The 24479-nt window shown below is 38.1% G+C and overlaps 1 protein-coding gene across 4 annotated transcripts in view; it reads left to right on the top strand.

The window, feature by feature from the left end:
* Positions 1-24479, top strand: part of RPS6KA2 (ribosomal protein S6 kinase A2) — a 263441-nt gene that overhangs the window by 206234 nt on the left and 32728 nt on the right. For all 4 annotated transcript variants that reach the window (XM_048936514.1, XM_048936516.1, XM_048936518.1 and 1 more), the window contains 5 exons: positions 187-329; positions 5569-5639; positions 6479-6567; positions 13379-13443; positions 22036-22138. In XM_048936514.1, the coding sequence (XP_048792471.1) occupies positions 187-329; positions 5569-5639; positions 6479-6567; positions 13379-13443; positions 22036-22138 (471 nt within the window). The remainder of the gene's footprint in view (positions 1-186; positions 330-5568; positions 5640-6478; positions 6568-13378; positions 13444-22035; positions 22139-24479) is intronic.

Here is a 24479-nt window from a genome sequence, read left to right as displayed (position 1 = left end):
AGGTAGAGCTTCGCTGTGCGTGTACTTGTGGCTTTCCTACACACAGAATATGCCCACAGATGGATGGGTGCTCCATTGTCTGTTCCATGTATTCTCCAACCACTTTTTATTTGGACAGTTTAAGTGCATAAGTGTTAATAATACCTGTTAGAAATTTGACAAGTCTTCTTATTTCAATTTATTTAGATTTCGGTCTGAGTAAAGAAGCCATCGATCATGACAAGAGAGCGTATTCGTTCTGTGGGACAATAGAGTATATGGCCCCAGAGGTGGTCAACCGCAGAGGACACACTCAGAGCGCCGACTGGTGGTCTTTTGGTGTGCTCATGGTAATGGAAAAGTTGTATTTTTTTTGTTGGAGTGGTGTCTGGAAAGTGAGCAGTCACTGAGATAACATATAACTTTCAGCAGTAAAGGGTTGATAGGAAAGTAGATGTGTGATAATTGCCTGATCATTTTCATTGCATCAAGAATAGGAAACAAGCTGCCCCTGGCAGCATATGAGCTAAAATTTGCCCGTAGATTTTCTCCTTTATCTCATTTCCGTCAGTAGTATGTTGTTTCAGTTGGTTGCTTTGAGCCATAAATATTTTTGTTCCACAGGAACAGAGCAGGGCAAGCTTGTAAGAGTGCAAGCATTTCAGAAAAAAATGTCTACCTAGTTACTAACACAGATCTTGTTTGGAAACATTCCCAAGGCAGGAAATTTCAGAGGTTAGGGGCATATTCTTGAAGAAACTCGGGAGTGTACAATTATTCTTTTTTGTAAAATATATTTTTAAACAATGTATTTTTGAGGGCACTCTGAGTGCTTTACAGTACCTCAGATTCTTTTGCCATTAATCTGCCTTCTTTACATCAGCATTTTTAAACAAAGTCACTCTCACGTACCTTTTAATAAAGTATTTGACCCAGTGTTGCAGGAGCAAGTTACTAATTTAAGGTGGTCATTAGTCCAAGAACTACCTATACCATCTAGAAATGTACAACAAGGAAGAACATGATAGAGAGAAAGGAGTTATTCATGCTAAAAAGTAATGTTATCCCAAAGTCAGATAGGAACAAACCCTTCCAGAAATGACAGTTTATTTAAATATTGTTTATGGTAAGCAAACAAATGGTTCCAACAAAAGTAGCAACAGGTAGCAATGTGAAAACTAGTGAGCATATTTTGGGAGAGGGCCTATGTTGCTGATCTAGCTGGTTGACAGCAGTTAATCTAAGGTAAAGATTTCAATTAATTACCTGAATGTAAAAGATGGACATCCTTATCTCCTAGAGACACAAAGCCATTTGTGGATGCTGAGCACTTTTGAATCACGTTTGTTCAGAAAAATCAATAGGTTATGTCTCCTATAATAAATACACCACAACCCTTTAAATTTCTCATGTGTTTACTTTTGGAGGATATCTGTGCCTTCTCACTATCTTTTACTATCTTTGTTAAAAAGAAACACTGATGTTTTTGGTGCATAGAAGATTGGTTTTCTTTCACCTCCTAATGAACTTGGCTCTTTGCCACATGTTTTTTGCTAGACTTTTTTTTTTTTGTTTCCTCATTCTCTTTTCTTTATGTCCTCTCCCACAGATTCAACATGTTAGAATTGGAAAATATAAAAATCCATTTAAAGAAAGTTAAATTATTTTAATTGTAAGCTGATGCTTTAAGCTTCTGAGTGCTACTGTACACTTTAGAGAAAAATATATTTAATCAGTTCAACCTTTTTTTCCTCTTTATAAATTAACTGATTATGGCAAGAGGATTTTCATACGCTTGAAGTGTACAAGAATTTCCAGTGTTTCTTGGGCTCTGCTCATCACTTGCATCCTCTGTTAGATAAGCTGTTTTTATGCTAGTTGGAAAAGCTGCCAGGAATTCAACAGTGTCCAACTTCACCATTCTCAAATGTTCTGCAAGTACTTGCCTCTTACTTAATAAGAGATTTTTACTGTTTTGTACCCAATTGCAAATGTGCTGGGGAAGCTGTGGTTTATCATGTCTAGATTCTTTTTTTTTTTTCTTTTTTGTCTTCTTGCATCTTACTTACTGTATTGAAGATTTTAGATGGAATGTTGCTCAGTTTTAACACTATTCTTCAGAAATTTTGCATCAAGAGACCTGCACAAGCAGGCCTGTACAAGAAAGGAAAATATTCCCCTTGCTAGCCAACGTACTCTATTTTAGGGTAGTTTCCACTTTGACCTGTACAGTGGCCCTGGAAAAATCAATATAGTACATCAAAGCAATAAGATCTTCTTTTACAAAATCCTATCATAATATTCTTGTTTTATTCCCATTACATCAGATAGCATTCTTAATGAACCATATTTTAAACATTTATGCCAGCTGCTATGTGAAGGTATTCAAATCCTTTAGAAGAAATAAAATTCATTATGCTTCATATATAGCTAATAATGATAAATAAAGCATTTTATAGATGGTAAAACTGAGTGCCTGACCAACTCCCAGCTTCCTGGAAAATTGCTGAAAGTGTTGAGAGGGGAAGCCAGCTGTTCTGACAAGAGTGTCTCTACTATCCAGTTCTGAGTAATATCAAGTTTCTTTTGTGACTTCAGTTTTTGTCCTAGGCTCACAATATTCAGGCAGATTTGGGCTAGGATTATTTGCACAGTCTTCTATCCTTCCATCTGCTAGGAATATTCATCTGGCAGTTACCCCAGGCTGTGGATTTTTCTTGTAGTTGCTCTTCCTCAATGACCTAACAGGATCACTTCTCGTATCCATTCCCACCAAGCTTGTTCTGTGGTTGCATTAACAGACAGCTGAACTGGAGCAGGGAATATTTGCCTTTCTTGCTGAATATTAGTATGGAAAGGAAGCCAAAGCTGGAAGGAGACAATGTCTTCTGAAGTGCTGGCTTTGAGAGGGCAGCTCTCCAGAATACCCAAGAAGTGAGTAGTTGGGAGGCAAGGAACAAGCCAACAGATGGTTTATACAGATGGGGAAGCGGGAAGTGAAGAGTGCATTTCCCAGCAAAACTATGGATTTCACTTTAATAGCCAAAGATGCTGTAAAGTTTGTTCACACCTAGGCTTAGCTCCCAGTCAACCTACCGTGACCCATATGACTCTGAACTTATGTGAAATATTAGCAGCAAAGTCTTACTTCTGTTTTCATGTTTAGGTTTAGCAAGGGTTTTGATATTTAAAAACAAACAAACAAAACAAAAAAAAAACAGGAAACCAGAGTGTTGTGCAGCAGCTTTAACTATATTCATTTTTTCAGTGTTCTTCAGTTTCATTGTTTCATTTTTAATCTTGAACAGATTTCAGAATCAGGGCAGCATTTATAGGAACCAGTGCTTTCTTCCAGCTGCTGCTCGGTAGAATTCACTGTAGTCAAAAGCTCTGGTGTATTTAACACATAAGGCAGTTCACTTTAAATATTGATGTTAAGTGCATTTCTCCTGAATCTGCATTAGTCTCAGCATTAGACTTGTAAAATTGGTAACAAAGCGCTAGCTGTTGGAGCAGTGCAGTGAATACTCCCTGCAGCCTTTAGGACAAGTGACTTCCCCTGCTCCCTCCTGCAACTTCTATTTTTTCTTTCCTTCCTTCCTTCAACACTGCATCTGAATTTCTTGCCCTCGGGTTGCTTGGCCCTGCACACATAATGTGTTTGCAGATCTGTCTCTGATATTCTGGTGGGTTGGAGCTACAGTTGTCATTTTCTCACAAAGTCATTGGCCAAGCAATAGCATGTATCTGTTATCATATACATCAGCAGCTTCAAGCCCATTTCTGTCTAAATAAACGAGCTGTAGCAGTCGTTAGTGCTGTTAAATCAAATCTATTATAACAGCAAAGTGACATGAGCAAGCGTAAGTGAATATTAGATACTTGCCTAGAACATAAAGGAAGCTGTTTAGAAATCATGATGAGGGTTTTGTACAATGTGCCACTTTCATTACTGCTCTGGGAAGTGATCTTCTCTGCCCCTTGTCACAAGGATATATGACCATTTTTGTTAGGACAGAGGCTCTTATAGGTCAGAGTTATTTTGAAAATAGGTCTTGAGCTCCTCTGTCATTTAGGCAGTTTCAACAATTCTACTCTATCACGTTTCTTTCTAGCAGACAAGCTGTTTTTTTCCTCCTTTGTCAGGTAGCTGCTCTCTTGACTTTCTTAGATGAGACAGGAGTGAAAACCTTTGCATTTTTCCAAATCTTGTCTGTATTTTTCAGTCATACAAACATTTTAAAAATATTTTTCCATTCTTCTGGCTCATATTTTATTATCTTGTAGTAATTTTTACGTAATGTAAATAAGTCCTTCAATTAATTATAATCAATTAGTTGTTTGGCTTCTAAGCCTCTCATTTAGCCTCCTCACAAAACTAACTTAACAGTTTTGTAGGTAGAATTTTCTTGTGCCTTCAGGTAGTTTTCTTATGGCACAGCTGTATTTAATCTCAGATAAGAGAGAGCAGTGAAGCTTTTGTGCAGTAAGTTACAGAAACTACATAATGGTTGCAGAGACTGTCCTACTTTAAGAGGTATTTAATTACAATAATGAGCATTAATTAGCAGGTACTTATCCTAGAAGAGATCCAAAGCCTGTATCTCAGATACAAGTGGATAACTCTTCTCTTTCGTCTTAATGGACATTGTCCTCCTTTATGCTTGGCTGAATTATGTTCTTGGTTTATTTTTAATTGCTGATGCATAACTTTCATCAGCTACTACTCATAGCCCTATGAAACACTGCATCTAGAGCTGCATGAAGGACCTGCTATTGAATCCATACTAGACATAGTATAATGTCTACTAGATTGTATAAGTATACCATCAATCAAATAGACAAGATTGTATAACAGTGGCATTGTTAAGTAGTGCAAATATGCAATCAGCAAAGGTGATAAGACTCAGATAAAAAGAATATCCTGAGTTGGAAGACACCTATGAGGATCGTGGCTTCACACAGCACCACCTAAAATCTAAACCATAAACCACCTCCCAAAATCTAAACCATACATCTGAGAATGTTGTCCATATGCACTATGGCAGCTTGGAGCTATGACCACTGCCCTGTGGAGCCTGTTCTAGTTCCCAGTCACCCTATAGTGAAGAACCCTTCCTAATACCAACTTGATGCTTCCCTGACACAGCTGCATGTAATTCCCTCAGAAGGGATGGTGAATTCATTTGCCCCCACAGCACAGTCTTTGCCAAATGCTTAAAAATAACTGTATCTGTTCAAACTAAGGTTTTGTCCGGCCAATAGCATCCATCTTTTCTCCAATATTGACCAGGAATAAGTGCTGGAAATAGCAGCACATGTGATGCTTCTCCCCAAGTTTACCAAAATTTACCATCAAGTATCAGCGTAAACAATTTAAGATCCTTGAACTAAGTAATCATACTGATCCATAATATTCTGCATAATCTAGACTTGCTGTAACATTTTTTCCATAACTACTGTTTATTGGGCCATTCCTTCTCAGTTTTTCAGTACTGTTTGAAATAAATAGAAAATGGTTGGTGTGTGATGAGCTATTAAGGCTGTCTCAACACTTACTCAATTTACCATTTTTTTGTTATTCCACAGTTTGAGATGCTGACAGGGTCATTACCATTCCAGGGAAAAGACAGAAAGGAGACAATGGCTCTTATACTCAAGTGAGTATTGAAATCTATTTCATTCCCTTAACTATGACAGCTATACACTTGGGGCAGCCTATAGGTCCAACATATAAGAAAGGTAGAGATTAATAATGTGTATAATGAGTTTTTTGAAGCTCTGTAAGGCATTCACAGCTAAATCCTATGTGTGGTTCTAAAATTGTCTTCAGAGCGAATAGCAGGAAGTGAATTACCAAACAGGCCTTACAAAATAAATATGTGCTAGTGTCTGTAATACAGAATTATACAGTCATTATCCATACAGAAGTGGAGATGGATTCTAGAGGACAGCTTATGTTCTGTTTTTTCAGGGTTTCACATTTTTTTCCTTAGAGAATTTCCTATTCATTTAGTGTTAAGTGCAGCACAAGTATTTCAGAGCTTGCAGCCTATCCTTTATCGGTGGTACATGTCTTCTCTGTAGCTGTGAATCACTGAGGGAAAAGTGTTATTCTCCCTAATCAATATATGATTTATTAATATTATCTTCATGATACTTCATGTCTTTAAATTTCTCTGGATTTCCAAAATTATTTCAACAAACTAAAAAAAATTTTTAAATTCCATAGGAAAAATACCTCTTAATGTTTTGCAAAAAGTATTAAGAGATTCAGTAGATTTATTCCAGTGATGCCAGTGATAAAATGTATTTTAACTTCAACAGAACAAGATCAGTCCCTCAGTTTGTATTGCGGTATGTTTAGGTAGTCATGCCTTTGGTCAGCAAATTCATTGCTTGCTCCTCCTACCTGCTTCTATGCCACTCTTTAAACCAAAGTGTGATGTAGAAAATTTTTGAAAAGTCTATTTTCTTTTCAAGTGTTGTGTCCTTTCAGAGCCAAGCTGGGAATGCCACAGTTCTTGAGCATAGAAGCCCAGAGCCTGCTGCGAGCCCTCTTCAAAAGAAACCCAGCTAACAGATTAGGTACGCACAGGCATTAAATCAATGCATTTGTTACATATGCTTGGTCTTGTCAGGTGATGATCATTTCTCTCACACCATCTTCCCTGACAGTCATCCTCTTCATTATGTGTGCATTTTACATGCCTTGCCAGAATGCAGGAAACCTTCAGAATACTAGAGACACTTGGAAAGAGCACGGAAAAAGCACTGGAATACAAAACATGTTATTAGCTTGTATTTTCTTTTTCAAGAAACAGGGAGAGTGAACCAACATCATTTATGAACTCATGCATATGATAATGTAGAGAACCTGGATGGCAGGGATCTTTTTGTTTTATTCTGAGTAGATGAGCTGCAAATCAGAAGTGGAGGAAATAAAGGCAGTAAAATTTATCATGAGCTCCCCTGTTCTAAAATGTATTTTGATGCTGTCTCATTTTGGTTGCTATGAACATTTTAACAGTTGGTTTTCTTTATTGCCCAAAACATATTATATCCTTTCTCGCTGACATATTTTTCCCCTTTGTTAGTAATTCAATTTAAATTGTGATAAACTAGAGGGATATATTGGATTCTGTATCTTATGCCATCTCTGCCTTTGTTTGGGAGTTTTATTAAGGAATTCATTACATTTGGTTAGATCCCAGACCATGCCAGGCACTTAATTGTCATTGAAAATTTAATATTCAGTTTTTAAGTGTAAAAATAAGAATAGTCAGATCAAGTGAATAATACCTGATAATAGTATTGTCATCTTTTTCATTTGAAAATCGTATCTTGTTCTGTGAAAAAAAAAAAAAATTGAAGGTTTATTTTTGCCTCACATCTTTCTTATATTTTGCTGTGTTTTAGATGAGTAAGGGAAGAATTTGTTTTTAAAGGAAAAGGGAAAACCAAAGAGAAGTGTGGAATAACTTCAAAGTACACGTCTTATGTTCGTCCTGGTTTCCTTCTCCTTTGTAACCCCTTCTGCAGGACTTTTGTGCTGGGCCTGCAGGGCTGGCTAGGAATGGGGACCCTGTCCTTTGGCGTGCTGCTGTGACCCCACTCCTCATGGGAGAACTCCACATGACCCACAGAAATGATGCACTCCCATGGGTCCTTCCTCTTGACCTAATAAAAGTTCTTGTAGACTGACAGAGGAGAAAGCACAAGAACACATTTTCTCAACAGGTTTCAACTGCTGCAAGCAGTTGACTTCATATTACAGAAAACTAGAGTTTGTGGAATTTCCAGATTTAATCCATGTTCAGGAAGATAAGACACAGCAATAAATATAAACTTTTCCTCTCTTCCTTCCTTGTTTCCTATCTGCTTTCTTTCTGTTCTCCGTCTCTTGTTTTGTTCTGCTCTGCTTATTTTGTGGTTTCCCACAAGTTTCTGTGCAACCAAAATGTGCTCCAGTAAAATCAGTGGGCAGTTCTGCATACTAGTCCTGAAAAAAAAAAAAAAAAAGTTGATCAGTTAAATAAATAAAGTTCCTTAGCATTACAAATAAGCTAGGATAATTCTAGCCCCAGTATTTTCTCATTCTGATGAAGGAGAAACATTTTTTAAAGTTTGTAATCTCATAAAATTGAAAGATAAAGTTTTCTATGCATCAATGCAGAATGTGTCTTCTCCATCTTCTCCAACTACAGTATAAGGAAAGAATGACCACGTCTTTGGCCTCTATGCTTAATCTACTGGCACATGCTTTTGCTTTATAGTTTCATGGCCAAAACTTTAAATGTAGCAGTAGAAAGCTTCAGAAGGCTCTCTGTATTTTAACTGATTGAGAATCAGAATGAATTGATGAAAACATATTTGAAGAAGAAATATTTAAATGATTGGCGTAAATGCTGGACAGAAACCAGCAAATAAAAGGCCTGCTTCAGCTTTGTAAGTTGCAGGTTTCTCTGGGAAAGGAAAAAATAGTCTAAAGTTGAAAGGCAAGTGAAGTTAGACATTGTGTTTTGAAAAATCTTTGGAAAAACAGTGGAGCATACTAAAATTAAGTGGGAACCATATTATAGATCAAACACTTGTGTTCAGTCCTTGTTTCAAATGTGTGCAAATCTGGAGATTGTTTGTATTCAGTCCAAAATTGTTTCTAACTTTGGCAAGCTAAACAAAGCTAGGCTTCAAAAATCATTTTATTCTGACTATCATCTTTCTTTTTGCTGTTTGATGTTGACATTTGAACAAATAGAAGTAAAGATTGACTAGGAGTTTTACAACTTTGTTTTAAGCCTTTGTTTAAAACTCTATTATGAATGAAAAAATACTAGAATTGAATGGAAAGAAGGATGTTCAATGTTTCTCTGATTTTGCTTTAAAATCTGAGGCCCATGCTATTTCTTTCTAACAAAATTTTAAGGAATGGAAATTACTGCATTCTTTGGCATCCCTTGTTATGGGCATTGTCATTTTCTGAAGCTAAATACTGAACAAATTGTCTGCATAGCACTGCTCTGGGAGCATTGCTCTGATTAAATACAACAAATTGCAGATTATGAATGGACATAATTTTATATTACTACAGGAGATAAACTGGAATATCAGACAAAGAAGGTGCAAGCATCTTAGAAAGGAAATTGTAGAAGTAGAGTACTCATACTTGTAGAAGTATGAGTTTATTGCATTGATAGTAATTAAGCAATGGACTAATTCTCGTATCCCCAAAAGTTTCGATCTGTTCAGGTGGGTGAATTATTGTAGAGTATTTCTGGAACTCTTTACACTGCTGAGAGGTATAAAGGTTTCAGAGTCCTCAAAATTGATAATTTTGGCCAAGAAAGTATAAAGTAAAAGCATGTGCTAGTAGATTCAGCATAGAGGCCAAATAAGTGGTTATTTTTTTCAATTGTATGAGATAATGATCTTTAAAAAACAAATTTATCTTTCATTGAGTGACTGTATATCTTCCTTGTAAACCTTAGAATGAATTTCCAAATGTCTGCCACTGACTGGGAAGCTGTAGAAAAACAAACATTGTTTGCTGAAACTAAAATTCTAGAAAATCCTTCTGCTCATTTTGAATATTCAGATAATCAAGTTTCCTATTGTCTTCCTTTTTCCCCTCATTTTATTTCAAGGCTCATGTTATCCATAATAATTCAACCATCAAGAATAATTACAAATAAAACATTCTCCTGCTACTGCACACAGACACTTTTATTATGAGCATAAAAAATCTTAGGTAATTAAGTACTCGCTTATTAATAGGAGATAACTTTTATATAAATCCTTGCACTCTATAATGTGTTTAACCTTGCAGTTTGATCTGAAAGCATCATTTATCATCTTGGACCCTTGTGGGACTGTAGGGCAGCACTTGCAGGCAGTAGGTTTGATGTTGCAGATCACTCTTTACAAGTAGATCTGATTACAAAGGTGTAGCTAAAGTGAAGTTAAAAAAAATAACAAAACAAACAGAAAAATAGATATCCAGAGGAAGGTGGTAGGTTTGTGGCCATAGTGTGTGACACCATGTGCTGCAATTCAGTGGTCTTCTCGGTCCTTATCCTTATTCCAAGAACTGTCCATCTCTATGAAGCAAGAGAATCCAGATGGGACTTCTGGGCTTGTTTTCTCTATGAAAGCACATATCTTACCAGTACCACTGTAGATTTGTTGCCAGTAGATGAATGGCCTCAGATGTTCAGGGTGGATCCAGAGAGGTGTAAGCAACTGTAAGCACCTCCACTGTAACTTCTCCCTTTGATTTCCACACAGGTCCAGGATGGCCCCTGGGGGCTCTCTGAACTGCCCCCAAGGCTAACACCCTCAGACCATGTCTCTTCTGCTTTGGAGGGGACTGGGTCGTAAGCTACTGCCTGCAGTCAGAGCACAGGGGTTATGAGGCAGATGTGGGCTGTACCAATAGGTCTCACAGCAGGGAAGATCAGGGAATATAAACTGCAGGAAGGACTGAGTCTTCTCTGCAATGTAAAATTAGCTGCTATGAGTTAGAAATCCATTGCTCTTTGCAAACTTAGGCTATTACCATCCTAAATCTCTTTAATACACCAAGCTAGCCAGAGATGGATGCAAGCCATCACATTCCCAACAACGTATTCTTTCTGTGCCAGAGCTCCAAGGTGGCCTCAATTGGGAAATGCTAATTTTTCAAACAAATACCCATGTCAACTGCATGCTGCATTCCTTTCTGCACACTGCAGTCCTCCGCAAACAGCAGTAGTTATAGATGGGCTTGGTTCTTGGTTCTGTTTTCTATAGTACCAGATACAATACTTTCAATGTTTTTATAGGGGAAAAAATAAAAAAAAAAAAAAAAGGGAACAAAAAGTGTGGGTTTCAAATAGGTCATCTTAAAAAGGTGGTTCCTTCCCATCACACAGTGTATCCATAAGCCCACAAAGCAGGAAAAAGTGAAACAGGGCAGAGAAGATTGAATATATTGCCAGTTAGCCTAGGGAATGCTACCAGCAACTTAGGAGTGTCTGTAGCATTTATCCTGGCTCTCTGACATTGGTTTGGCACTTGAGTTTCATCCTCATTTAGTAAAGAACATCGAATGCACATTACAAAGTTTCCAGTCGCCACCAACTGAGCACAATACATTTATCACAGATATTTCTTCTCCAAAGAGTTGCTAAGTGTAATTCTTTTCAGAGTAACTTTGTCAGTTTCATCTTTCTGCTGGAACTGCTGAAATTGGAATGAATCAGCTAGGGATATCTAGTACAGACTTAGACTATGCATGGAAAAAACAAATAAGAAGACATAAGGTAAGTTACTGTCTTAGTATATTCTCAGTATAGTCTTAGTATATTCTTGGTGAACAACTAGAAGTCATAAACTGCATCACAAAGAGCAAGAATAAGATAAACCTGTAATACTTCACCTGAATTCTCTCTTGGTCTCCATCTGCTTTAAGCTCAAGCAAGGAGTTTCCTGAACCTCTTTTGGTTTGTCAGTGAAGCAGATTTCTTCAGCAGATGTCTTTTTCATGCACTTTTCTGATCTCCTCCTGAACCTATATAAGTATTTTACATCCGTGTCCTCTTTTTCTCGGAATTCCATGTCACACAGCTGGCTGCTGTCTGAAGAAAGACCTCCAGGATGCTCTGTACCTGATTCCTAGTAGCATCATTTCCTGACGTAAATCAAGTACTGGAAAAGATATGTGAAATGGTTGATCCCCATTCCCGCTTTCCAAACAATCATGACTTTTTGATCTGTCATATACTCTCCTCAATTGTGTGTTTCCACATTAAAAATTGTCAGCTTACTCAGTCATTCCATACTCTTCCTCTCTTCCTTTTTGATCTTTTCTACCTATAAAAAATATACCCTTTACTAAGTGAGGGAATCAACTATATTCCACACTCACATTGCAGGTGTACAACAGAAATATATAGCGATACAGTGATGTTCAGTGTTTGTTCTCTTTAGTCTCTCTAAGATTTGATTTAATTATCCATTTTTCTAGAACTATTAATCATAGCCCAAAGGGTCACCTCAGCACATGTAATTTTTTATATCAAGCTAGGATTGTTTATCATCGTGTGCATCACTCATGTTTGTCTATACTATTAGATTACCAGTATGGGGAAGTAATCAGCACTGTGTTCCTTTTGAAATATTATCCAGAAGGCCTGACATAATCCTGCATGTTATGTTCACAAAGTCTTTGCTTTTCGTATTCACTCATCAGTGAACATTAAGTAGGCTGTAGGAAGCCGTTCCTGATCAGTGCATTTTGGCAAACATTGGTAATGTCGTGTACACAAGGAGAGCAGATGTCACATTTTACAAAAGCTGGAGTTGACAAGACCTTTCTAAAACTGCTTGCAATGTTGATTCTTCAGTACAAATACTGCATGAAAAAAAAAACCATAAAAAACTGAGTCCTCTGAGGTGCTGATTGCCTTTTGCAAGATGCTTATTAATCCTGAGTCCTTTTGGAAATCCAGGCAACTCAGCATCCTTGTAAAGAAGTGCTGGGCACCTTTCAAAAACTGGTTTCAGAACTGCAGTATGAAGCCTTTGCTTCCAAGTGTTTTTTCTCCAACTAAAAAAATAATTAAAAGTCCTATTAATGAAGTCAAATCAAACCCCCCAAAATAGCATCCTAAGTCATCTCTGACAGTTGTTTAATTATTACTGAATATTTGTTTTTTTGTGATGGCATTGAAGCAATTAAATTCAACAAAACTGACAAAATAGCAGTCTTTCCAGATTAAGATTCATTACCAGATCTCAGAGTAGTTTTCTTAAATATCCATAGTGTACTTAAGAGGAAATTGACACTATTAATAGCGAAGGAAAGATACCACTGAGAGTGATGACTTTGATGCTCATGCAAATTTGAATATGATATGGTATATTTGATATGATAAGGTGTTGCCTTATCTCAAATCAATTGGAGCCTTTTGGTATTTTGAGTCGGAACTTAGTTGTATTGCAGCTTTTCCTATCTGTGGAGATAGAAGAGGATTAGAGAAGATTAGGCAATCAACAGCAACCACTGTTGGTGGCAGTAGGCAGCCATAGCCTTAGGGGAACATCAGAACATTTTGGAACTTCTCCTGGCCTTGCTAAGTGCCTGTGCTGTGCTGTATCTGAAATCCTACATCTTACCTGAACCCCAAAGAGAGCTATCGTGGCAACAAACTCACTTAAAGGAAAATAAAAACCCTCAGCCATCAAGTTTTCATTAATGAAGTGCCATGGTCTGTATATATGTTTGTCAGGTTTTCTTGATTAGAAGAAAATTTTAGATGGTGACTCTGGTTTTTAAAAAAAAAGGACTTGGAGAGGAAATTAGAAGAAGATGCACTCTACTAAACATGACATTATGTTGATTCTTTCTTTTTCCTGTCAGGTGCTGGATTTGATGGAGTGGAAGAAATTAAACGTCACCCTTTCTTTATTACTATAGACTGGAACGTAAGTGAAGAAACCTTAATTTTTTCATTTTTCTTTGCTAAATTTGGAAGTCTGACTTCCGTGTTTATCAGAAAGGTTAAGTGAACTTTAACAGAGGATCTAGAGCTTTTTAAGTTGGTTCCTATATCCCTTGTGTATGTATAAATATTTTTTTATATATCTAAATATGAAAGAAACAGAAATCTACTTAGTTTTCTCTGATTTCTTTTTTCTGTTTTGTTTGATGGGCTGTCTTATGACAGTACTATCTAAGACTATTTGTCTAATTTCTACATTAAACTCTGCATCAACTGTGAAAGCTGAGTCAGAGTGAAATGATGAGCTTTAAATGAAACTATTCCTGTAATATTTCATATTCTCTATACTCAGCATTGCTGAGGCCACACCTCAAGTATTGTGTTCAGTTTTGGGTCCCTCACTACAAGAAAGACATCAAGGCCCTGGAACGTGTCCAGAGAAGGACTGTGAAGCTGTGATGGGTCAGGAGCACAGGCCTTATGAGGAGTGGCTGACGGAGCTGGGATTATTCAATCTGGAGAAGAGGAAGGCTGAGGGGAGATCTTAGTGCTCTCTATAACTACCTGAATGAGATTGTATAGAGGTGGGAGTTGGCTTCTTTTCCCATGTAACTAGCAATAGGACTATAGGGAATGGCCTCAAGTTGCATCAGGCAAGATTCAGGTTGGATGTTAAGAAATACTTCTCCAAGAGGGTGGTCAGGCACTGGAATGGGCTGCCCAGGGAGTCACCAACCCTGGAGGTGTTCAAGAAACATTTAGCTGTTGTACTGAGGGACATGGTTTAGTGAGAACTATTGGTGATAGATGGACGGCTGGACTGGATGATCTTAGATGTCTTTTCCAACATTGGTGATTCTATGATTTTGTATTTTGGTTGCAAAGGAAAACAGAGCCAAAGAACTGGGTCTGAAGGAGATGCTCAGAAGAGAGGCTGATGTTCTTGGTTTTTATTCTTTTATGTTTCATATTTATATACTTGCCCTTTCTCATTGGATCTGGCAAGTGGGACTAAATCCTAGTTTTATTCTTTACAATGTCAGGAACCTCCAGGAATCCTTTTCTCTCTTTGAATTATACAGAGTAGCTCCAGATCCTCTCTTTCACATATATACACTTGCAGCTCCAAGCAGCCCCAAGACTTCCAGGCTCATCGTTTCCCAAACACAACTACTGGCATTGGCTGGTGTACAGCAGGTTGTGCTACATCATGCCAGGGAAATCATAAATCTTCTAAGGTGGCTTTATCGGCACCTTCTTGTCTGTTTTCACTTATGTTAATATCAGACAGGATCTGACTCTTCTACGATACTGTGATGGGTGCTACAGAAATGTATTAAATAGAAGGATTTTCAGAGCAATGCTTTTACATTACTGGGTATACAAAACAGCCAACCAGTACAGGAAATAGCAACTCCTCTCACAAGTGGTTGATGTTTTATTGAGGTGAGTCATTAATTTAACATCAGCGTTCAAAATTGGAACAGCAGTCATTTTATCAAATATAACATAGTTCCAATAAGAAATGTCAAACAGACATGATTCATAGAATTGTAAACAAGGATTTATTTTATTGCCATCAGATACAGCTCATAAAGCTAGCAGTAGAGTTTAGCTAAATATTCAACTCAGACTTGCAGCAGGTTAAGCCTTGCTTTTTTAAAGAAAGTTGGAGGCAAACACTTTTTGTTCATTATTTTTGCATCTGTCAATGCATCAGAGCTCCCTTTTTCTGCATCCACTAATATTTTCTTGTTTAATTTTGTCTGACTTGTGTTATGGTATTGTTCTGTCTCTTTAAAACACATCACTGTTCTTACTGGTTCAGTTCTTACAATAAATTCTGGTAAAACAGTGTGAATGTCTGTCACACAGCCATCTTCAAACCACTGCCCATGGCTTTTCAATAAAGCCAATTCCTCTGTGAAAGCACATTTTATGGTGCCCAAGTGGCCTCTAAATGGCCTGCAGAATCATTTATTTTAGAAAACCGCATGAAGCTACTTTGAAAAGCATGCTGAAGAGTTGGCATGAGTCATTAGCATGTTACTAGATGATCAATGGAAATGGAGTTTGAGACTTTTCTTCATGGCTCCACTGTTTTTTTGTCCTCTTACATAGGTTCTGGAATCCAGACTCTTCTTCATCTTCTGCTTTTTACTGATCATAAGATGCTATATAAAAGCTTTACAACTTTATCAACTCTAAAGGTATTCAAACAAATAGAATCTGGAAAAGGTTTTTATTGATACTATTACTGCTTCTGTTCCTCTTATATCTCCGTGGTCTTCACCTTTGGGGCAGGTGTTTAAATCTTAGTTTAGTTGGGAACATTGGAACAGTGATGACATGTCTCCTTTCCCTTTTGCTAGTGTAGCATTTCCTTAAATCATGGGGAAATGAGCCAGTGTATCTTGACAAAGATCCACTCTTTCCTGTCCTAAGGAATTTTCACAGTCCTCCATCATTTGAGTAAGTTCACGTGGGCAGGCAAGGGAAATATATACCATGAGCAGGCTAGATATGCACAAGCGTAACTTGGAGCTAGAGAGGGAAGTATAATTAACTCCTTATGATGTCTTATTTAGACTGTAACTTCACTGTAAAATATAGCTGTAAAAACTTATTTTAATCCAATCTGATTAGTTCTCATTGCACTCTCTTGGATACACATGAATCATTATTGCATAGGTCAACTATCTTTATAATATAGTGCTGATCTCTGTATTGAAGAAAAAAGAATCAACAAAAAACAGCATTGATGAGGCAGGATGTGAATTTGATTTATATCTTTGTAATATAAAGGCCTCCATGGACAACAGGCAATCTCTCCTGGAGAGCTTCTAAGGCACCTTGACAACTCTGATAGACAGAACTACTGCAATTGGCAGCATAGAAACTTTCAGGGGCTGTAGTAAAATGATCCTATATCCGAAGTCCCTTTATCACAAAGGATCACAATGGCTTATTGTTTTCTAGAAACCCAGTGTAAAAAGAGGTCATTTTTAAGCAAGCTTTTTCCTACAACAGAAGTGACATGCTAACTAGAAAAAAAAAACACCAATCTGCTTAGTATCAGTTTATGAAAAGATTTAAAACGGAAATGAGAGTTAGTTCCTTCTTTCCAAGTTATATGTGATGTCTAGATATCATACTGATGAAGTCATTAGAATTGAAGGTAGAAATGTATAAATCGTATCTTCATTTACTGTCAGAGCTGTTCCCTTGGGTTTTGAATAAGAGCTTGCTTATTGTCTCTATCAGTGAAATGTTTACCTGTTGGAGCAGTCATTTCCCACTTGTTTCCCATCTTTCACTGTCTTTAAACAGACACAACCAGACACAGTGTCTGGTTTTGGATGCAGGCAGTGAACGCAATGGAAATGACATACGTGATGTAAGGAGGCCTGTTATGATGCTCCAGATGCTCATGCTAAGCACGGCAGAAGCAATAGGTGCAATCCTGGCAAATATGGATGTGGCTATAGAAAATTGTCCTCCTCTAGTCCTTTCCCACAATATCTTGGCTGCATTCTCATATTCTGGGGCATTGTCCTTCAGTCCAGGTGTAACATCTTCTGTGTAGGTAGCACTGAATGAATTAAAGAATCTAATCAGAGTATTTTTGCCAAAATATAAATTATAGCATGAGCTAATTCCTGTATAACTATTATTTTTACTGCTATTGTCATCTAGCAACAAAACTTCAAGTACCCATTTCCTAGGATGAAAAATAGGTGAAGGTTTCTGCAAAAGTCTGTCTTACTGCTCTAAAGCTTTTTATTGGCACTCTGACACAAATTGGATAGCTCTTCATTACATGAATGGACTGTCTTTTCTGATCAAGCCTGGGATTTACAGGAAGATCAGTTGTCCAACTCCTTCTTTTAATTGAGATCTTTTAATTGCTTACTGCCCTTGCACTCTTATCTCTCTGAGACAAAGAGACCCAAACTGAATTGCCTTCAGATAATTTCAATCACTGGATCTTAGAAAGTACAGCCTGGTTGCTGCTATTTGTATTACTGTTTCTTCTTTCCAGGTCATGCTTAAAGAATTTCTGGCTTTTCATTGAAAATGAAAAATGAAATTCATTTTTGCAGACTGCAGGCAGAGGAATGAGACAAAAGCAGTGTTTTTTGTTTAGATGACAGACCAAATTAGAACTGGAGCAAATGGCATACTAGAAAATGAACTGTCAGATACTGCTGGGAAGAAGTAGGAAGAAAGAGGACACGAGTTCTATTTCCTTTAATATTAATCACAGATCAAACTGAACTGGAATTGTGTTATTTAACGCAGATTTTACTAACAGCAAAAGTTTGTTTGGAGGCCTGAATTCTGCTAACTTTTCTATCATTTGAAGGTAATAGCATTGTGCCATTAATCTAGGAGAGGACAAACATTTTAGTAGGCAGTTCATCTTTTTGTCTGCTTATTGGGTTTTCTATGACAGGTAGATGTATCTTGCACTACATGTGGAGGGTACTACACTGTGGAGGGTAGCATCCTTCTACTTCTGAAAGGTGTCTGAGGAATAATTCAATTTTTTATCAAAGAAGCTCGGTCAAGGAAATGACTAAATAGTTAAACCATTTCCTCTTTTTTTTTTTTTTAATATGTTTTCCAGGCACATCACATATACATTTTCTTCTATGGGTTTTGTAGAAGTCCAAACCAGGACTCTTGTGACTAGAGTCCACAGAATCATAGAATGGCTTGGGGTTGGAAGGGACCTCAAGGATCATCACGTTCCAACCCCCCTGCCACAGGCAGGTTTGCCAGCCACAAGATCAAGTACTTGATCAGACTGCCCAGAGCTCCATCCAAGCTGGCCGTAAACACCTCCAAGGATGGGACTTCCCTAACCTCTCTGGGCAAACTGTTCTAGCACCTCACCACTTTTTCAGTATAAAACTTCCCCATCTGAATCTCCACTCCTTTAGTTTTAAAGTCCTATCAGTATCTACCTGTGTAAAAAGTTGGTTTCCTTCCTGTTTATAAACTCCCTTTAAATACTGGAAATTGCAGTGAGGTCTTCCTGTAGCCTTCTCTTTTCCAGGCTGAACAAGCCCAGTTCCTTCAGCCTACCATCATAGGAGAGGTGCCCCAGCTCTTGGACCATCTTCATGGCACTCCTCTGGACCCTCTCCAAAAGCTTCACATCCTTCCTGTGTTGGGGGCTCCAGACTTGAATGCAGAAATCCAGCTGGGGCCTCACAAGGACAGAGTAGAGGGGAACGATCACCTTGCCTTGCTGGCCACCCCTCTTCTGATAGAACACAGGTTACCATTGGCCTTTCGAACTGCAAGCACATGCTGCTGGCTCATATTAAGGTTTCCATCAACCAGGCCTCCGTAGTCCTTCACAGTAGGATTACTTTCAAGGATTTCTTCTCCCAATTTGTTTACATATCTGGGATTATCTCGACCCAAGTGCAAAACCTTGCACTTAGCTTTGTTGAACCTTATTAGGTTCACAAGGTCCCACCTTTCAAGTTTATCAAGGTCCCTCTGGATGGCAACCCTTCCTTCTGCTTTATCAATCATACCACTCGGCTTGATGTCATCAGCAGACATGATGATAGCTGTTTAAAAATCACCAGAAGTTATTTGAGAGACAGATAAAAATGGTCAAATACAATAGTCCAGACTTATCTTGTTATGTCATTTGCCATTCTCCTTGATTTTATGTTGGAAGAGATCAATGTGGAAGAGATATGCCACCAGCCTCAAGTAATTTTGGGACTGTGATAAGACATGATCAGTTAATATGTTTTACCTAAAATCAGAAATATTCTTGGAAAGACTAGAAGGATCTTAAATCCTCTGAGAGATTTGCTCGCTGTTTTTATGGAAAACAATAGCCATGATTCTTAGGTCAGTTTGTGTCACCTGTGAATTGGCATCAACAGGATATGGGCCATTTAAAGGAAGATGTGTTCTGCCTGCAGTAAGCCTTCACTTTTAACTCTGCATTGTGGTTTAGTCTGCTTCAATGAATTGGCTGTGGTTGTAATGGTTGTCTTAGAGCAGTGGAGCCAGGATAGCAAAGCCTGCAGATGACTCTGCTCTGCTTACTCTTGTTTTTCACAATTCGATCTAGCTACCTGATTCAAAAAGCTGGGATGAAAAATATTTTAGGCTGTTGACCTTTGTATGTTCCTAATCACCTAGTCAGAAACACTGGAAACAAACTCAATTGCAAGTGGAAAAGGAAATGGAAAAGGGTGTCAACCAGTTTGCACTCAGGAGGTTCCTTTCTCCCACACAAGCAACTTCTTTGTTTCCATCCCCTCCCATCAAGCAGATTTGTGATTACACATCTTTAGGTGGCATGTGACTCATGATGAATCTCAAATCCCTCCTCAGTAGAGGAGGATGTGGGTTAGGGATTCAAAACACAAAAGTAGATCCAACAGCACTTAAGAAACTACAGATGGAGGGAAGAATCGAGAGGCTGGGCAGAATATGGTTATGATAATGAAAAGAGAGTGCAGTTCCCAAATGATGTACAGTTCTAAAATGTTTTCCAATTTTTGGACCTCACAGGATGAGGAGTGCATTTAATTCAAGGAGGAAGCATGTGTGTGTGACCAGATTGCTTTTTGCAGTAGAGGCACTGCAGTTGTGAATTAAGACAAATAGAAGGAAGCTGGAAGCAAATAGCTTACTCAAGGTTAAATCCTAGCAAGAGGAAAACCCACAGTAGGTGCTGAGTGCTCTTTTAAAGCGCCCTGCAGACAGAAAAATGTGTATGTTAATTAATAGGTTTATACTTTTCAGTTGATGAGTGACACTTCCTGCTTAAGATCACAATTGGCTTTTAATTATTTGGAAGACTAGCTTTCCACTGTGGCTTACAACAATTATTTATCTCTTTTTCTCTCAGAAGATATGGAGCAATTTTGCACAAGCAGGAACTTTTTTATGGTGAAATGGCCATTAATTACTGCAGAGTCATTTCCAACCTCACCATTCCACTTTTCTGAGGAATCATAGTTCAGCCACAAACATCTGCTTTATACTAATGCTAATACTATGCTGCAGAATGTCCTGCCTCAATAACTGTTATTTATCTATGCAAAATAAAGTTTAAATTATGTTGGTGCATATATATATTAGGTTTGACCACATGCTTTATATTATAGAAGTTAATTCACCACAAAAATCACAGTTTAAAAAAAAAATCTTCCTGCTTGCAGAGAGCTGGACAGGCATATATTTAATCTCCATTAAATGTTTTGGAAAACCAGCTCATTATGAAGTTGTTTTAAAAGATACCTTGAGAATATATATATTGTAAATAGTCATTAAATTGCTCTCCAGCTCTTATCATGACTTGAAAGTTTGAAAGAAACAAAATATTTCTGCTCAGGCATGCTAATTATTGGAAACTGTGGCAACAAATTCAGTTCTTTGAAACCTGAGAACAAAAGCATTGCCAGAAAGGGAGAAAGCCTAGGGATGGAAACATGGGGCAGAGAGTCAAATGGGAGCTTTGTTCCTGGTGTTGCCATCAGCATGGTGCTCAGGTTTGGACACTTCAAGCAGAGATAATGCAAAGATAGTTGAAATCAGTCGGACTCTTTCCTTCAACCTCTGTAGGCTTTGGATCACTTCCAGACATACTACGTTTATTCATCTTCCAGAATGTGTGTGTGTGCATATGAATGCTTGCAAAGAAACACAGTGGAGCAGTTTCTTAAACATTGCTAAGTATGAGTAAAGAGGCCAGGAGATCCCTTGAAACAAAGGCGAGGTATTGGTATACATATATGGTGCCTGTTACTTAGGTGGTACCCTACGTGCACCCTCACTCCCCAGCAAAAACTCACCCAGATGTTACCTACTATACACCTTCCCCTCTTTTTTATCTTTTTCCTCAGTTTTGTTTCTCTGTTCAGTTGCTCAATCTGCATTTTCATCCATGAAGTGATTTCCCTCCCATCTGTAGTGCTTTCTTCCTACTGCCTTTAGATGGGAAGATTGGATAGATTTCATCTAATCTTTTTCTGTGAGCTCCTTCCACTTCACCAGATATGCCAAAAGAACAAATCTCTTGTTTAGCTTGTGAGCTCCAAGCAGCAAGGCCTGTTGCTCAGCTCCGTCTGGCAGGGTGTCAAACATATTGCTAGTTATTGACAAACAAAAAAATGCTAAAGCAGTCACTGCTTCCAAGTGGTTCTTTGAGCTTGTTGTCACTAATGTGATGCTCAGCTCACCCATATGTGGTTTCCTAGTGTTACCATTGCATGTTCCAATCCTGCCCTTAAGATCAGTGAATTTCCAGATGCTCCAGATAGACTGTTCACAGTCTAAATTTTGACCAGAAACGTTGCATTGACATTCTGAGTCTTGATAACTAAGAACTGCAGGGACCAGCCAGGGCATAGATTTGAAACCTGCCAGTTAAACAAGAGCCAGTACTGTGGCTTCATCATCCTCTTTGTCAGTCCTGCAAGGATGGCGCCAGGATAACAAAGGCTTCACCAAAGCAGGGGAGCCTGTATGTGAGTTTTGAAGTAGCAGAATTTGTTGCCAGGTTGCTGACTGTGGTTTGTTCTTCTTCTAGAAACTGTACAGAAAAGAAATCAAGCCGCCTTTCAAGCCTGCAGTGGGACGGCCAGAAGACACTTTCCACTTTGATCCGGAGTTCACATCTCGGACCCCTACAGGTTAGCACAGTGGCACACTGTGATGTGAGTGATGGATCTTTTTAGTGATTCATTTCATTCATAATCACCCTCCCCATTCCACTGAGTCAAAAAGTCTGATCACCAGTGGAGCTCCTAGGTTTTGTGATACCCAACAGCAATGAGTGTTTTGCATTTCTGAGAAAAGACAGGAACATTTCACCAACTTCACATTAATATGTCTGCATTGTTGATAGTGAAACGATGTAATTATTGGCTATTTTATAGCTATTACTGTTGTTTATATTAGCTGAATGTAACTGTTCTAGGCTTCAAAAAACTTTGTATCTCTACAAGCTAGTATTTAATTATGTATTCCATAGATGTTTCTTCAATTATTAAATGAGTTCTGCTGCCTAGAATCAGGTTTAGTCAAAGTTCTGCAACCAGTCACTTGCCATTCTAGTAGTCTGCTGTTTCACAGAAAGCTTTAGTCTGGAGGTTGAAACATGTTTCTGCAGATTCCTAAGCTCTCCTCTGATGATTCTAAAGGTGCAGTTCCAATACTGACAGTTCATCATTGCAGATACAGTTTTACATTACCTTTTCTGAGGGATTCATCTGTGTTTGAGTCAGTTTTTCTGGTCCCTTATTTCTGAAGTCCACAAACGTTTTATTTATGTTGACTCAGCTGTCTACGGAGCCTCATAGGGAGCAGAAGTGATCCAGGCCATAAGTGATTGTTTGAACACGAATCAAACCAAGATCGTTGCAGTAATCCAACTTAGAGTTCAGCCCACAAATGGTTGCACTGTTGTAAATGGTTGGGCTGTTTTCCACAAGCAGCACAGGCATCTTAGGCTGGCCTTACTGCTGAGAAAATGTATGTAAAATTGCACCTCAGGTATCTAAATCTCCTCTTCTGCAAATAAAATAATAATGTTTACTAACCCTAGGTGAAGAATGCTGAAGTAAGTTCCTACAGATTTGTTAGGCCTTTATGAATACTGTAATACTGTAAGATGCTCAGGAAGGACAAAGCATTATAGCTTTCACAGTTAGGAAGATAGCCATTATAGGAGATTGGTGTTTGCAAGTGTGTCAGACACGTACAATGATTCAGTATTTATCAAGACCAGAAAAAGGATTTAGGATTCATAACTATCATAGTTAACATAAAACGGAGTTTTGCATTTAACGCAAATGTATTAACATCCAGTCCATACAATGGGCACATTAGTCAGTGGTAGTGAATATTTAACACTGAACACCAAACAATCAGTTGTTCTTATATAGTGTTTCATAAAGAGATTAGGAGTGAATTATGAAAGAACAGTTGTTTTTAACAGAGATGACCAAGCACTTGTGGTTTAGAGCTGAGTCACAACTCTTGTATAGTTCAATAATGTTCAAGATTTGAATTATTCCCATTCCATTTTCAAAATAAATACTATTTTCCTTTAATTAATCTATTTTGGAAAACTACTTTAGTATACACGCCATTGTAAAAAGTACCCAGTGATGCAAGAGGTCTGATGAGATTCATCCATGTATTTTCAAGGACTGTTCTCATTGACACACAAATAAACAAATAGCCCACTTTGTTTTACCAAAGAATAGGCTTTTTCACATAGTTTGGAGTGAGATTAGACTTGCTGTTCTTGTTTCTGACTTCAGCCAAAGCTGAGACTTTGTAGATATGCAGAATTAGCTGCAGTCTCAGTTTTGTTTTTCTGAGCAGATCAATTGTTTCTACCATATTACAGCTTCAGAAAGACAGAACCTTGTACAGTGAACCACATGTTACATTTTAGAAATCACAATAATAAGGGGAATAAAGAATATCCACAGTTTACATTTTATGTGCCCAGGAATAGTTTGCATTGCTGGTCTTACTGCTTACGAAAGTGTCCTGGACAAAATATATACTGTACGAGAAAGATCTCTTCAAAGCATTTCAGAATTCTAAGTGAAGCTTCACTGCTCTTCTTGTTTTGGCAGGATGTTTCTCTCATTGAGAGAAAGGTACCAGAGACTGTTCTCTAGTTGTTTTATTCCAAAGGCAGAACATTTCAGGGCTCTTTGAACTCCTCTGGAGTGAGGAGCTTAGTTTCAACACCCCCAGCCAGTTTTTGTTCACCTGAGGACAAGTCAGCCAGCCTCTTCCTGGGGTAGATCCCAGCTCCTAAAGCTGCACCCTTTGAGGGAGAGAAGGGAAAGATCCCTTTGAGACTGCAGACCACCACTCTGGGAGCTTTGTGCTTTTACACTCACTTCAGGTTTTTTGTCCTTTGCATTCTCCTCATCCACACATCACATTGCATTACTTTAGCCTTTGTAATTTCTGTAGTCCACAAATTTCTGTTCCACAAAGGACAGATCC

This window comes from Lagopus muta, chromosome 2 (assembly GCF_023343835.1).
Source record: "Lagopus muta isolate bLagMut1 chromosome 2, bLagMut1 primary, whole genome shotgun sequence".
In the NCBI taxonomy this organism is placed as follows: Eukaryota; Metazoa; Chordata; class Aves; order Galliformes; family Phasianidae; genus Lagopus; species Lagopus muta.
Note: the sequence above shows the minus strand (reverse complement) of the source record. Positions and strands in the feature narration are given on the sequence as shown.